The sequence below is a fragment of the Bufo gargarizans genome, chromosome 2 (assembly GCF_014858855.1).
Source record: "Bufo gargarizans isolate SCDJY-AF-19 chromosome 2, ASM1485885v1, whole genome shotgun sequence".
NCBI classification, from domain to species: domain Eukaryota; kingdom Metazoa; phylum Chordata; class Amphibia; order Anura; family Bufonidae; genus Bufo; species Bufo gargarizans.
Window position 1 is genome coordinate 47,154,065 of NC_058081.1, and position 15,224 is coordinate 47,169,288.

At 35.5% G+C, this 15,224-nt stretch overlaps 1 protein-coding gene across 6 annotated transcripts in view; it reads left to right on the forward strand.

Annotated features, from left to right (window-relative positions):
* Nucleotides 1-1,700: 1,700 nt before the first annotated feature.
* CRLF1 (cytokine receptor like factor 1) overlaps nt 1,701-15,224 on the forward strand; it is a 102,698-nt gene continuing 89,174 nt past the window's right edge. For all 6 annotated transcript variants that reach the window (XM_044282845.1, XM_044282841.1, XM_044282844.1 and 3 more), the window contains exon 1: nt 1,701-2,113. In XM_044282845.1, coding sequence (XP_044138780.1) covers nt 2,059-2,113 — 55 coding nt within the window. In that variant the 5' untranslated portion in view covers nt 1,701-2,058. The remainder of the gene's footprint in view (nt 2,114-15,224) is intronic.

The window sequence follows — 15,224 nt, forward strand, 5'->3', positions numbered from 1 at the left end:
TGAGATCAGTAAGTACTGCAGCAAAAGGGCAATGAGATCAGTAAGTACTACACCACAAGAGCAATGAGATCAGTAAGCACTGCACCACAAGAGCAATGAGATCAGTAAGTACTACACCACAAGAGCAATGAGATCAGTAAGTACTGCACCACAAGGGCAATGAGATCAGTAAGCACTGCACCACAAGAGCAATGAGATCAGTAAGTACTACACCACAAGAGCAATGAGATTAGTAAGTACTGCACCACAAGAACAATGAGATCAGTAAGTACTGCACCACAAGAGCAATGAGATCAGTAAGTACTGCACCACAAGAGCAATGAGATCAGTAAGTACTGCACCACAAGAGCAATGAGATAAGTAAGTACTGCACCACAAGAGCGATGAGATCAGTAAGTACTGCACCACAAGAGCAATGAGATCAGTAAGTACTGCACCACAAGAGCAATGAGATCAATAAGCACTGCACCACAAGAGCAATGAGATCAGTAAGTACTACACCACAAGAGCAATGAGATCAGTAAGTACTGCACCACAAGAGCAATGAGATCAGTAAGTACTACACCACAAGAGCAATGAGATCAGTAAGTACTGCACCACAAGAGCAATGAGATCAGTAAGTACTGCACCACAAGAGCAATGAGATCAGTAAGCACTACACCACAAGAGCAATGAGATCAGTAAGTACTGCACCACAAGAGCAATAGGATCAGTAAGTACTGCACCACAAGAGCAATGAGATCAGTAAGCACTGCACCACAAGAGCAATGAGATCAGTAAGTACTGCACCACAAGAGCCATGAGATCAGTAAGTACTACACCACAAGAGCAATGAGATCAGTAAGTACTGCACCACAGGAGCAATGAGATCAGTAAGTACTGCACCACAAGAGCAATGAGATCAGTAAGTACTACACCACAAGAGCAATGAGATCAGTAAGTACTACACCACAAGAACAATGAGATCAGTAAGTACTGCACCACAAGAGCAATGAGATCAGTAAGTACTACACCACAAGAGCAATGAGATCAGTAAGTACTGCACCACAAGAGCAATGGGATCAGTAAGTACTACACCACAAGAGCAATGAGATCAGTAAGTACTGCACCACAAGACCAATGAGATCAGTAAGTACTGCACCACAAGAGCAATGAGATCAGTAAGTACTGCACCACAAGAGCAATTATATTTGAATGCCCAGAGATTTCAAATTTGAGTTTATACCTTTTTATTACATATTCTGGTGCCCGTTTTTTAATCGTAGAGCACCATTTTGATAATACAATATTTTCTATGTATACAGCAGAGACCTTTCAGCATTAGTTGTGTGGCAAACCTTCCTTCACTGATATATGCCTGGTAAATGTGACCCTAGAGCGATATATTTGTTACAGTTAGAGCATCAGGGCTGCCTGGATATTGCACATAAAACATTTTGGTTAATTCTTAGCTTATTAAAAATCTGCTGATATCTGCTCTGGCACTCTAACGCCATCACCAGTCTGATATTTTAATGACGACACAAATTAAACCTTGGCAGGAAAAGTGATGTTGTAAGTGACCTCATTTAACGACTCAGACAATTCCTGGTCGTGACTCACATCTGAAGTTTTTTTTTACGAAGCTTGAGTGAAAAGAAAAAAAATATCAGGAAATGTCAGCAGACGTAAGGAGTAAAAAGAGGGGGGAATGACAAAAAGGGGGCAGCGAAGGAATAGCAAAGAATGTCTTCTCCAGCTCTGTAGTGCTTGGTAATTTTGGCAACCCATGTGGGCGGGGAAATGAATGGGGCTACAGGCATATTTAGCTTGTCAGTTCTCAGTTGCTCAGACTTGCAAAAGGGTTTTCCTTAACCTGCAAGCTGTCTGTTTTCTTTATACATGCTTCGCTGATTTCTCTAGCTCATATAGAAAATCTATATTATAATAAAAGCACGTAGATAGGCAACTTTCTTACAGCAGGACATTCCAGGGGGGAAAAAAACGCTACAGGAACTTACAAGATTCAAGGTGGAATTTTTTTCTAAGTGCTCAAGTGGATCTAAAAAGCCTTGAAATATGATCACTTTAGTGCTCCTATGGATATGCATGTTAATTGTGAACTCCTTGACTTGTAAGTAATATTCTTTGTATTTCTTTATGACAATACTTGGCAGGTTTATGGACAAATTGAAAGCTGTAATCCTATAGTAGTGTGTGTAGCAGTAATATATGCTAATGTCAGTTGGAACTGTGATGATATCATGTATGTATCATTAATTTGGACATTTTAATTTGACTACTTCTACGTGATGAACTATAAAACGTGTCATAGGTGAATTCTAACTTTTATTCTCTTTCCTTGCTAAATAGCTAGTCCATATAATAATTTTACATATTTATGTCTAAAACATATATATATATATATATAAAATATATATATATATATATATATATATATATATATATATTTGACAATTCTGTTGCGTTTTAAAAGATAGATAAAACGTGTTTTCATTGTAAAAGCTATAGAAATGAATAAGGTTAATAAAATGACATACCCCTATCATAAAAAAGAGATGGAGATGAAAGCACCGGATACAAGAATGTAAATTTAAACAGTAGTGGTACAGCTTTCAGCTGCAAAGTAAAGCCTATAACATATGAAGAGACTGCAGTTGTGGAACAGACCTTGTTAAATTGAAAAGGTACGTACACATAAATCGTTCTGCCTGAGGATTGGCAGTGCTTCCGCTGTGTCTTTAAAACGCTTGCTGGAATTATTGTTTTAAAAGATAGTGAAAATATACAAAGCTAAGCAACACAAGATCATGTGCGCAAACTCACCCTAGTACAGTGACCTGGGGACAATAATGCTTCTCCAAATGGCATCTATGTGCACGGAGGATGCAAAGGCTGAAGTTCAGGCAGGAGGGCTGAAGTGGTGTTCTGTGAATTCCTGATTTGACTTGGTTGAAGAAAGGCAGAAAATGTAATCTTTCTAGAGGTTCGCAAGTGGTCAAGCTTTGCATGTGTTGCCTGCAGGAATATACTAATTGAGAATCACTTAGGGAATGGTATTAAGCAGCAGCTGGACGCAGATGATCGGATGCGAGCTGAGCATCTCAGGAATCTGGTACCTATTCTGCAATGCTAGTTACCCATAATCATGTATTAGTTGCCCAGGCCTCTAGGATCTAAGAAGTTTTTGTCTATGGGGCTGAATTCAGTATTGCCCGTCCACATCAGAGCTTGTGTTATAGAGATGTATGCACCTTTGTTTTAATATATGCTTGTATTCAGGCGTGAGATTTGTGTGGCACGCAGATTACGGTATAGTTTCTAGCTTGGTAATGTGATCTGGTAATTAGAAGACGGTGGCACTTATTTCAATAGAACTCCTGTCCAAACGTCTTTATTTTTCAGAGGACAATACCTTATTGGGTCTCTGTGCTGCTTTTTCCTGTGCAAAAAAAATAAAACTAAATTAATGTTCTTGTGTGACCTATACTGATATGGGTCCCTTCTGCAAATAATAGGAAAGCAATAATAGGTAAGCTTCCGGCAGCTGAAGGTTTTGCCTTTAAGAAATGATAATGGCTAGTAGAGTTATCATATTGTTCGTCACCATTAGCACGTACTAGACCTGTGTGAAAATATGTAAGATATCTGCTAGAAAAGGCAGATGAGTAGCTTTTTAGCATTAGGTCATAAATAGCAGGGTCAGATTGATGCATTATTACTATGAATTTAAAATATGATTATGAAAAATGGTGTATATTGCCATATTATATGTATGCAGAACATTTACAGCATGAATGTACCTTTACCCTTATACCTTTTTAGCTAGTATATATATATATATATATATATACACATACATTGCATAAAGACATTATACATTAAGACTATATATATATATATATATACATTTATATCTATCTCTATCCATCCAACTACCTAATTATATACATAGAATGTATTAACTATATACAGTATATATATATTTATATTTACAGAGTATATATATTATTAATGAGTTTATTCTGTAGAACACGCCCCAAATGTACTTGCCATATTCACTGATAATTCAGTTTTATTATTTGTGCATGGCTGCAATATAAGCAGTGCACTGTTTAATGAAACCCAATCCATGGATTGCTGTCAGATGTGCTGTTCAGTTTCCAGTTTTATAATGGTGGCATAATATGTGCATTGAAATTCACAAAACCGCACTCCGTGTTACACTTGTAAAAGTCACAGTTATAACAATTTGGGCTCAAAATGGCACTTGCCTTTCCATAGCGAGGGCATGAAATCTACAATGCTCTCATCTTCATTACTGGTAACATACTAGCGACACGTGAATTAGTATTCCTATATTTCCCGTGGAGATATGTGCCTTCGTGTCATGCAAATGACTGCAAATGGTTCTTAGGAGCAGGAAATGCTTAATCTTACAGATCTAATCATTTGTGTGTAGAAGCCCTATACCTGCTACTTATATCTTCCAGCCGTCTTGCAGGTCTACTTGTTCTGTCAATTCTTTCTTTTTTGTTCCCCCTCAAGAATGGGGGAAACACGGAAGGGTGAACTGGGAATTTCTCAATTTAACCCTAATTAAGTTATTTCATTTGCTACAAGCAATATGTTTACACGTTATTGGCCTGGAGACAAGGCCGGCAGTGAGTCAGGAGGCCCTGAGTGCATTAACATTATGGAATAAAGGAAATTTAATAATGCAGGCACTACCCTTATGCTTTACATTTCAGCCACTGATTTTGCATGATCATGCACAGCTTCTTGGCCGACGTCTTGGTGTTAACGAACACTGAATAAAGCTTTAATTTCATGTTCAGCTCAAGTTCTCTATTGTCTGTGAGGACTGACTGCTGGAAGGAGGCTCTTTTTTTAACAAGTGGTCTGCTCCTTGCTATTCAGTGACCAAATTGTAATAAAAATCTGTTCAACAAAGCAGACCTGGGGTCACATGGAATTGTACGTGTTAAAAACATCTTGTGCTTGTTAAAACCATCTCCTTGTTTCTAAATTACCTTTTTTTCATCATTAGGAAACCAGCACTGGGGTTCTTAGTATCAAAAAATCCTCAACAGAAGTAAAATGCTTTTTCCAAATTAAAGATATTTTTTTTTCTTGTGGTCCAAAGTGGCACCAGATGGGATTTAGAATCGTATGTTATTTATTATAGTCTATTGGCTGTTAGATGAGGAAAATAAAAATAAACTGCAGATATATGGTTTCCATTGATTACAGGTAAAAATTGCAATCTACAGGCCAGGAAGTTTTCTAAATGAATTCCTAAGTAAACATTCCAAGTTATCAGACTGCATGATGAAATGGAAGCGCAGCAGCAAATTACGTCTGAGACCCAGCAAACCATATACTGTATGCCTTTCTCTTAACGTCCTGCCACCCAAATCTATGGTTTAATTTAACTCTAAACCTCTGTGCGAGAAACATGATAATCCAGAATTGTATAGTTTCCCCATTCTGTTTTCAGTCAAGTCATGAATATTTCATAAACTGACCTAAATAGTAGTTGTGGTATTAAGATCATAGTATCATGGCAGTTAGGTCAAGTAGTGCTTGGTCTTATTGTAGAGATTCAAACTTTTATGTGACATTACACTGATGAAGATAGTGGGAAGCAGATAAAATCCAATGGCAGACTCATTTCTTATATCCTGGCTATTTTTTTTTAAAATCTTTGCAACGTGAAAAAAAAAAACCTTCAAAGTACATTGTATAAATTAACTATAGATTAACCATTTTGTAGCCAAATAAATGATCACAAGTATATATGTCTGCTACAGTCTTTTTTTATTTATTTTTTCTGTGCAATATATCTCAATGTGTGAGAGCTTGTCAACTAATATTACCATCATGCTCCCCTTGAGGATCAGCATCTTGTTTCACCTAATGGTATACTCTAGCGGTGGTCTCCAACATGTGACTGTCTATTTGAGGCAAAACTGCATGTGCGGCATACAGTGCATGTTAAGAATAGTCATTTTGTGACCTCTATGGAGCTAGTGGTAGAAGACCACTGCCCTCTGATGTGCTGTGCATTGCTTTAACAGATATGGTGGGAAAATTGAAATAACATCTGATGATTTACCTACTACCATTCATGCCTATTGTTATAGGTTCCCACATAATATGTGTTTGCTGCCAATAAAAGCCCATTCTGATGAATAGATCTGATTTTCAGTCGCAGAAATGTCTCACATTCAATCTGCTGCATGTGCACGTTCCATTACTTTTTTAATGCAAAACTCTATTGCAATATTACCAAAGAAGATCAGTCAGACTTTTTTTAATTACATCAAAATGGTCAATAATAGTCCAAATGCTAGCAGTCCTGTTTGAAATGCAATATTTCTCATATAAAGAGAAAGTATTGAATCTATTCTGAACACTGCTGCATTATACGGTAGCTCCGGTACCTCTTAACAACTAAGTACCAGTATAGTGACCCTATTAGGGACAACACGGATGCAGTGGAATGTACTGTATCCCCAGAATCTCCAGACAGTGATATACTATGAAGACAGTTACTGTATATCATGCTAATAGCAACATGTAATGACTCTACAGACAACTTTTATTTGGACATAATACTGCATTTTCACATTTGTATTATGGCGGAAGGGCATGAACCACCTTGTGTGTCACCAGACAACTCGGTGGTGATCTATAGTCAGTTCAGTAGAACCTTGAGGCGTCTGAATGTTGTGGGCATAATACAAAGTATCACCGCATTTGTGTGTGTCTAACGCACATTAGGATACCTATACTAAGGTACTGCCACACAGTCAGGTTAGGAGCCCAGATCAGGAGTGGATCATAAAAAGAGAGAAAGTATTAAGGACAGCTACAACTTCTCTTTTTTTAATTTACTCTGGATTTTGGCTTCCAAAACTGCAATAGGAAACTTGATCATGTGGCTGTACCCTAACTAGCAATTGAAATGAAAACTGTATCAGAGCAATCCCCACAAAATGAATGTATTCTTAGTGGATTATACTACAGAATGAATATTGAAATGTATGGTAATAGATAAATGATCATTATTACACATTGCTCCCGTTTGGGTACCTTTATTGAAGAATATTTTTATCTGTCTGTATCTATCTATCTAATCCATACCAGCTTTTACCAGGAAACGCTATATTGAGAGCTCTACTTTTACCTGGACAAGGTTCACACCAGACCATCTAATTCTATACAATTTGGCTGGTTACCTACTAGCTTCATAGCTGGAATATGCCAACATTTTAGTGTATGTTCCACAACCACCTACCACCCTACATTTCTACTAAACTGAACATTACACTTCTACAATCCTATTAGTACAATAAATATACAGTATCTTATTAAACAACTTTATGAGCAACATAATTCATTGCTTATTTTTCACCATATCCACACATAGGTCACTGGGTAAAAGGGTAAAATGTCCTCTATGTTCAAATACTTCCAAGTGCAACTTTTTCAATTGGATATGATTCAGAATCAGCTATAAACACAATAAGGCAAGTCCTGAAGTGTAGATGTGGAATTGCAAGAAGGGTTACAATAGTGAATAAAATAGGGCATACTTAGTGTAATAACATAAAATCAATGGAACTTAAGCTAGAAGTCTAGAAGCTTTGAATTCAAACGTATATACATTATGAGACTGGCTAAATATCGAAAAAAAATCCTACTGGATATAAATATAAAGCTCAATCATTTCAGTGGTACACAAACATTGCAATGTGAGCTGTACCTACCTGTCTTATGATCTTTAGATAATGTGGTTATTAGACAGCTACCAAGAACATTGTATGTACCATGGAAATGCAAAATTAAAAAATTCTCTGGTGGGTTACCACCTTGGAGGAAGGCATGTTAGGAGTACATGATGCTTGGATTTTACAGAATTTTCATACTAATGTATAATATTTCTTCGCCATATGCTTTATTTTATTTATTAGTAATGGTTCTGCTATAAAAGAGGGTCCAGTGCTGAAAACAGCTCCCTGCACCAGTTATTTGTCTAGTGAAATGTTACAGAATGTGCACCTTATTGTTTCTCATTTGCACTTAGCACAAGACAACATTTCATTGGCACCCAGTTCCTTATTGCTATTATATCTAGTTCAAGAATACTCTGCATAAAAACAGTGATTTCTAGGGTCATGTCCCTGTAGGAGGTCTTGTGGGACAATATTATACTAAGTGTAAAATTAATTTTATCAAAAAAAAACTAATGCCGAAAACATGTTCTGAGTTGCCCATAGAAACCAACCAGATCATGATTTTATGTTATAATCCATTATAGAAAGCTACAAGCCTGAATGTAATTTGTTTGTATGGGAAACAATGACGCTTTTTGTAAGAACAGATTTTATGCTTGAGGATCTGACATCCAGAATAAGTCAAATGTAGAACTGTAAAAACAAGCATGAAGCCATGTAAGCTCCCAGAAGGGAACCACCAAGTGGAGAAGAATGTGACATATGATGAGCTTTCTAGATTGGGTTGGGAGGCTCAACATTTATCCTCAAGCCGTAGATCAATGTGCACAATGTGAATAAGCTGGAGTGGTATAAAGCACACTATTTGAGCAGTGGTAAGGTTTCTGGAGTAATTTTGCATCCCTAGCCGTCTGCCAGTCTGATGGATGAATCTGTGTTAGGTGAATGCCAGGGAAACTCTTATTGCCTAAATTAGTAATCCTATCAATGTTTGGTAATAAAAATTGTTTTTTAAGGAATTAACAAGGCTTTTAGTTCCACTTGAGTGAAATGTTATTGCTACAACTGATGTTTTAGAGTATTGTATTGTTTCCAATTTCTTGCAATAGCTTTGGGAGGACCCATTTATATTTCATCAAGGTAATTTAAAATGGTTTGGCATGGTAGACGCATGACTGGTCTGCAAAGGGATATGAACTCAAACCTCTGAAACACCTTTGAATAAACTGGACTGCATATCTGGCTTCACTGATACCCTTGTAAATTCTTGCAGTCGTGTTCATAAAACTAAAAGAAAGCTTTCCCAAAAGAGTCTGAAGGGCAAGATGACATTGTTGTGATATTAGTGAGGTCCACATATGGGTTTTATGTTTGAGTGTCAACATGCTTTTGCCAATGTACTGGAGGCATGGATAACAGGGCTGTCAAACTTCTGTAAATTGCTTTATAGTCTGTGAAAATAGAGGATGTTTTGTGATGTTTTTGAAGATGGAGTTGTTCATACAGACTATTGTAATTATCAGAAGCTTACAGTTCACAAGGAATTCTGCTAATGTGTTCATATCAATAATCTGAGCTTTAGCGTGGACATATAGCACTTATGGTTTTACAAATTAACTTAAAAAATATTAGTTGGCCATGAGTTTTGATAATTTGTCCAGAAAAAATAATCTGGTCAGCAACCGTGATGTGCATAGTCTTGTGGTAATTGTGGGATTAAGAATGGAGTTCAGTCTGTTTGTAAGATCCAGTCATGAGCCCCAAATGTGTTCTCATTGGTGCTTTTCTGTGTTCTGAAAAAAGGGAAGAAAGTATGCAACTATAAAATCCTTGTGTATCACTTGATATTCTCTAACATTGTATAGGTTCGAATGACTTTGGACCAGGTTTTAGGTCCAACTGAAAGACTGTTTATTGTAGCTGTTCCCATCTCAGGCTAGAGCAGAAAACCCCCCACAATTTTCTCCATATGCTCTAATCTATTTTAAATCAGAGTTTAAAAAAAAAAAAAAACAGGAGAAGAATAGCAAATAAACCTTTGAATGAGCATAAAGCCATATGCAAATACTTATGGTTAACATTTTAGGAAATTAACACCATTCTAATGATTAATGTGATTCTTAATGAAAATGCCCCTGTGACAGTTTCTGTTTAAATCTGTCGCATGATCTAAGTTGGGATAACTTTCTCTTTTCTAATATATATAGTATGTACGATATGGACAGTGTGGATATTTAGCATGTTTTGTGATCTTTTAAGAACAGAAGGTAGGGAGAATAAACTGATCTGAATTCAATGTCAGTCTGATCTAATCAAACAAATGAACACAAGGGTGGAAATTTACTAAGACTGGCATTTCCTATATTCAGTTTTAGCTGCATTAGAGTACGATGCACCAAATTTATTACGAGGCACAGACATCTTATGTCTTTCCATGGAGCAGAAACTGAAGTATATTCCAGCTAGGAGCTGATATAGATTTTAGCTACATTTCCATTCATTTTTAGTATAAATTATAATCAATCTGGTGGGCCATGATTGGACATGTCCTCTCCTGCTACACCCCAACCTTTTTCTTGTTACTTTTAAAAAGTGTTGAAGCTCATAAAGTTGCAAATTTTTTCACAAATATAGCATGCACCATAATCTGCAACTTTTTTGGGCCACTTTTGCGGCATAGAAACGTTGATAAATCTCCCCCTTACGCTGAAAACAAGATCAGGTAACCTAAACCTTTATGTTGTCTTAGTTGCCATTTAATCTTAATACTTTATGTTTTGTCAGCACTAAATGAGCTCTGTTGCTCATTTAAAGCTGAGAACTAACCCTAAATAAAATCATTACAAGTGCCACAGAGCAAGTTCTAGCCACATTGCAATTTTAATTGTTCAACAGTTTTGCCAGCACAGTAGTACCGATCACAGGAAAGTTTCACATGGCAATCTAGGCTAAATCATTCCCATAAAGCTCAGAATGTGTAATTCATTTAAAAAAACTAAAACATTTTATTAATAGTATATAAAATACTGATTTGCAACTGGAGCCACTCATTCTGTCTCCAGTTATCACTGGTTACTCAACTGACATAAACTTCTTTCCTTTACATGACCTACACTGGTCTATTCAGACTGGTGTAGCTTGCCACATAGCTCCCTTCAAATTTGAAAGTCATCGTTTTTAAAGGCTCAGGAGGTAGAACGATAGTGGGTTAAACTGAATGTCTACTGTCTGCCCAATATATTCCCTTACGACAGAAGTTCTGACAGAAATCTGTGGTTTCTTAGAATCCTGGGCAGAACCAGAATGGTCCATCCAGTCCACTCAGTGGATAATAATAATTATAGGGACCCAGAAGGGGACGATGTTGGTCAACTTTTGACTGAAAACTTTCCAAATCCATACATAAAGCTGCACACTGTGAGTATGTTATGCCCTATAAAAGAGCATGTTGAAACCTTACTTTTCTATTGTTCTGCTTCCCATAAACACATGGATAAAGTCCATCTGAGGAGCTTGTAAATGCATATCTCAGAATATCAATGTGTGCTAAATATGTTCTTTATTTTTTTCTGATGCATCTGCATCTGCCAGTATACAATGATTCCAGTGATCCTTCTACCCCCTGCAATGCTTTCTTCCAGCTCCTTCTTTTTTTTCTTGTAGGTGTGATGGCTATAATATATCATATTAATGACAGATGTATGGGCTGTGAGATCCTATCCTACTATAAGTCCAGAAGTCACTGCATCGTCATACTTGAAATTGTGTTTCCTTGTTTCCTGGTACTTAAGAATAAATTAGTTGATCATTAGCTGTTCCATTCAATATACTGTAATCTCATAAACAGACCCACATGGTGAAGCAATCTGGTCTCGCTCATTAAATAAAATAACATTACTTTATCCTTCTGTCTTATTAGGAAATGTGTTTGTTTTGCTTTAGCAATGTCCCATATAAAGTACTAGTCTTGTTTAACACGTTAGTGGCAGTTAGACATGAGACTGTTATTAACTCCAACAATGCTGTGGAGGGGTACATTAGTATGATTTACATTTGTATTGGGCCAATGTTTCACTTGTCTCACATGAGGAATGCTTAAGTGGCTCTTTTTATTAATTCACTATCTGAAGTTTTAAATGACTCAGTCAAGATGACTTTATAAAGTGAAGGAGCTTGGGAAGCTATTCTTACAATCTTACTATTCGGATTGTGTTATAGAAAGTTTACTTTCAGTGTATTTAAATAAGCTAGTATTTAAATACACAATAAGCCAGTATTATATGTATCCTACAGAGATACCCAATCACATAGTTTTTGCATTTGAAGGTGAACTTATACTGAAATTTCCACCAACTTTTGATACACAAATGCTTTAATAAGACATTAGTAATTCATAAGATTTATTTATAACACTATTTGTGACGTACTCAAGATATAGGTAGAAGGGTAAACTATATCTATCTTTTTCTCTGTGGGTTTTCCAAACTGTACTATATTTATTTCAGTATATTATTTAGGTTATGGTCAAGAACCAAAGGCTTGGGGCATGTCTTGTTGTCTTGGCCCTGACCACATTTTATTGATGGGCCTCATAACGTCTTGTTAGTCATAAAAATGTTCTCAAAGCAAAATGTGGTGCACAAATATTCACATAGCATTCATGTGCTTGTGGTATTACTTTTTAAATTATAATTAAATGTTAGATGATCTGGGACTTTTTAAATTCTCAACTAATAATTCTATTTGATGGCACAAATTGGTTAAACAGAAAGGTCACTTTTAAAAATTAGGGTCCACAAAAACTGGGTTCCTTAATAGCACAATTTAGTCTTTTATTAACCTTTCTTTTTGGTAGAGGTCAGCTCATGTAACTTATCATTGAGCAATATACAGTGCATGGATGTGGCGATGTAAATTAACAATGTAACTTTCTTAGGCACTGAAACAGATTGATGTTTTTATTGGAACATTATATTTTAAAGAACCAAGTCTAATGTCTAATGGGCCCAACTTTTTTTTAAAGCAAAGTTTCTTGTCAAGTGTAAAACTTAACACAATGAACTTAATTGGGATAATAGCAATAGATGTAATCTAGATAACATCCTGGAATGTATGAGTTATAAAAATTTATAGTTTTGAAAGAGACTTTCTGGTTGACATATATCACTAATTTAATTCCCAATATATAGAAGTGAAGAAATCTATTATTACAATAAAAAAAATTTAAATAAGAGCTGAGGCATTTCATTTTTTGATCTATTACGTTATGTCCCAAAGTTCTTGTATAGCTACAGTAACTACAAATAAAAGAGAAATACATATTGTCAATCTAGGTAATGCCTGTGTGCAAAAGCAGAATGTGTCGGATGCAATGAAATTATAAGTGGAATTCATATTTAAAGCAAATATTTTAATATATACATCTTAGTTTGAATATATATATATATATATATATATATATATATACATATATATATATACATCAAAATAAAACATTGTGTGCCTTTTTCCTTTTTTTTTATTATAGTGTAAGCCTGAAATAAAATAAAAAAAGACATAAAATATTAAAAAGCAATGTTAGAATCAGGTGATTTATTTAATTGATATATAAAATTGTATTTGCAGAATTATTTACCGTAACTCTTTAGCTACAATTTTTTTTTTTTTTAGAGCAGACAGTATAATATATATATATATATTTAAATAATTCACTCTATTCCGTCTTCCCTTTGGTGTTTGATAAATAAATGCCTAAAGTGTTACCTCTACTCTACTGTGATCCGATATGCGATGCTAAGTGAGTAGTCAACAATGATTAAATGCTGCAGGCAGCACATTAATAAAAAGGAAAAGATATATAAAATATGTCAGCCCTAAAGCTACAGGAAAATAATAGGTACATAGGAAGCTCTCCTGTGATCCAGTCTTTTATCTCTGCTGAGCAATGTTGTAGTCTCTTGAAACATAATTCATGGAGTGAAAAAAACAAAAGAAGATCTTGTGTTGATTTGTGACTATTTGTAACACTTGCAGGCGGATTTCAACAAGATTCCAGATGCACAACACACATTTGATCCCTTTGAAAGAGTACTTCCCTACTCTTGTTTATTTTGTCATGATGTCTTGCCATAGTGAAAAATATGTGCCTGGTGCTGGTTCTCTAAATATATTAGTAAAAAAATGACTTTCATTGTTATTTAATAACTGCTCCCTAGGGGAAAGTGACATTCAATTTTGCCATCCCTTTGAATGCATTTTTTTGCATCTAAATATATACAAATTATTTTTTCTAAATACTACTACCTCTATTTTTTTCACTACAGACCTGTTTAGCAACCTGATGAAGCATTTAAATGCTGTAAAGACATAGTTATACATGCCGGTCTAACCAAACATTTGAAAGCGTTTATGTCTTTTAAAAAACTTAGGAAACATTATAAATATATATATATATATATATATATATATATATACACACATATAAATATATACACACATATAAATATATATGTCTTAAAATGTTGAGTATTTATGAGAATTCAATATATCTGACACAAATGTGATGATTTAAGTGTCTGTGTTTTTTATTGGTGACTGCTAGGCTTCAGTGAATCGAGCTTCGGATCATAGATCCAAAGTCGATTAGCTCAAAAACTTTGGTTTTAATGCTGATTCCGTACTGCATAAAAATATATTGGCTCTGTGGAGACAAACTTCGTCTCAGCCGAAGCGGGGCGAAACTTTGGTGAATAACTTCGGCATTCCTTTGTGTATATTGAAAAACATTTTAAAATAGGAATCCGAAATAGGCTTTGGCACCGAGATAACAGCCAGTACCAGAGCCCACTTCAGATTCCTATTTTAAAATGTTTTTCAATATGCACATAGGAATACCGAGGTAATTCAACGAAGTCTTGCGCCACTTTGGCTGAGACGAAGTTTGGCTCCACAGAGCACATTTTAATGCTATATGGAAACAGCATTAAAACCAAAGTTTTCAAGCAAATCAACTTCAGAGCCATGATCCGAAGGCCAATTCACTCAAGCCTAGTGACTGCTAATACAAAATACATGAACATTTGATATTTCCATCCGAGTGGATTGGCCTTCAAACCTTATCTTTTTTTTATTTGTATTTTTGCATTTTTATTTTCTTGATGTCCAAGTCCCAGGTGGTATTAGTAATGAGTAAATTGACACTTTTATTGTTCATTGGATGTGTTGGTCATGTTGTGTGGCAACTCTAGTTTGTTGCCATTTGTTATAATTCATATTTAAAAGAATTTAAAATACTAGTGAAAAATCTTGTCTTCTTTATCAAGTGAAGGTGAAGTTTATGGAACCCTGAAATGGACTCTTAAAATACAATATCCATAGACCTCTGTCCCACTCCACAAGCAACATTAGAACTATTATAGGGTTGGATATACAATGTCTAATTGTTAGACAGTATAAACGTAGACTAGACCAGTGTTTCCCAAC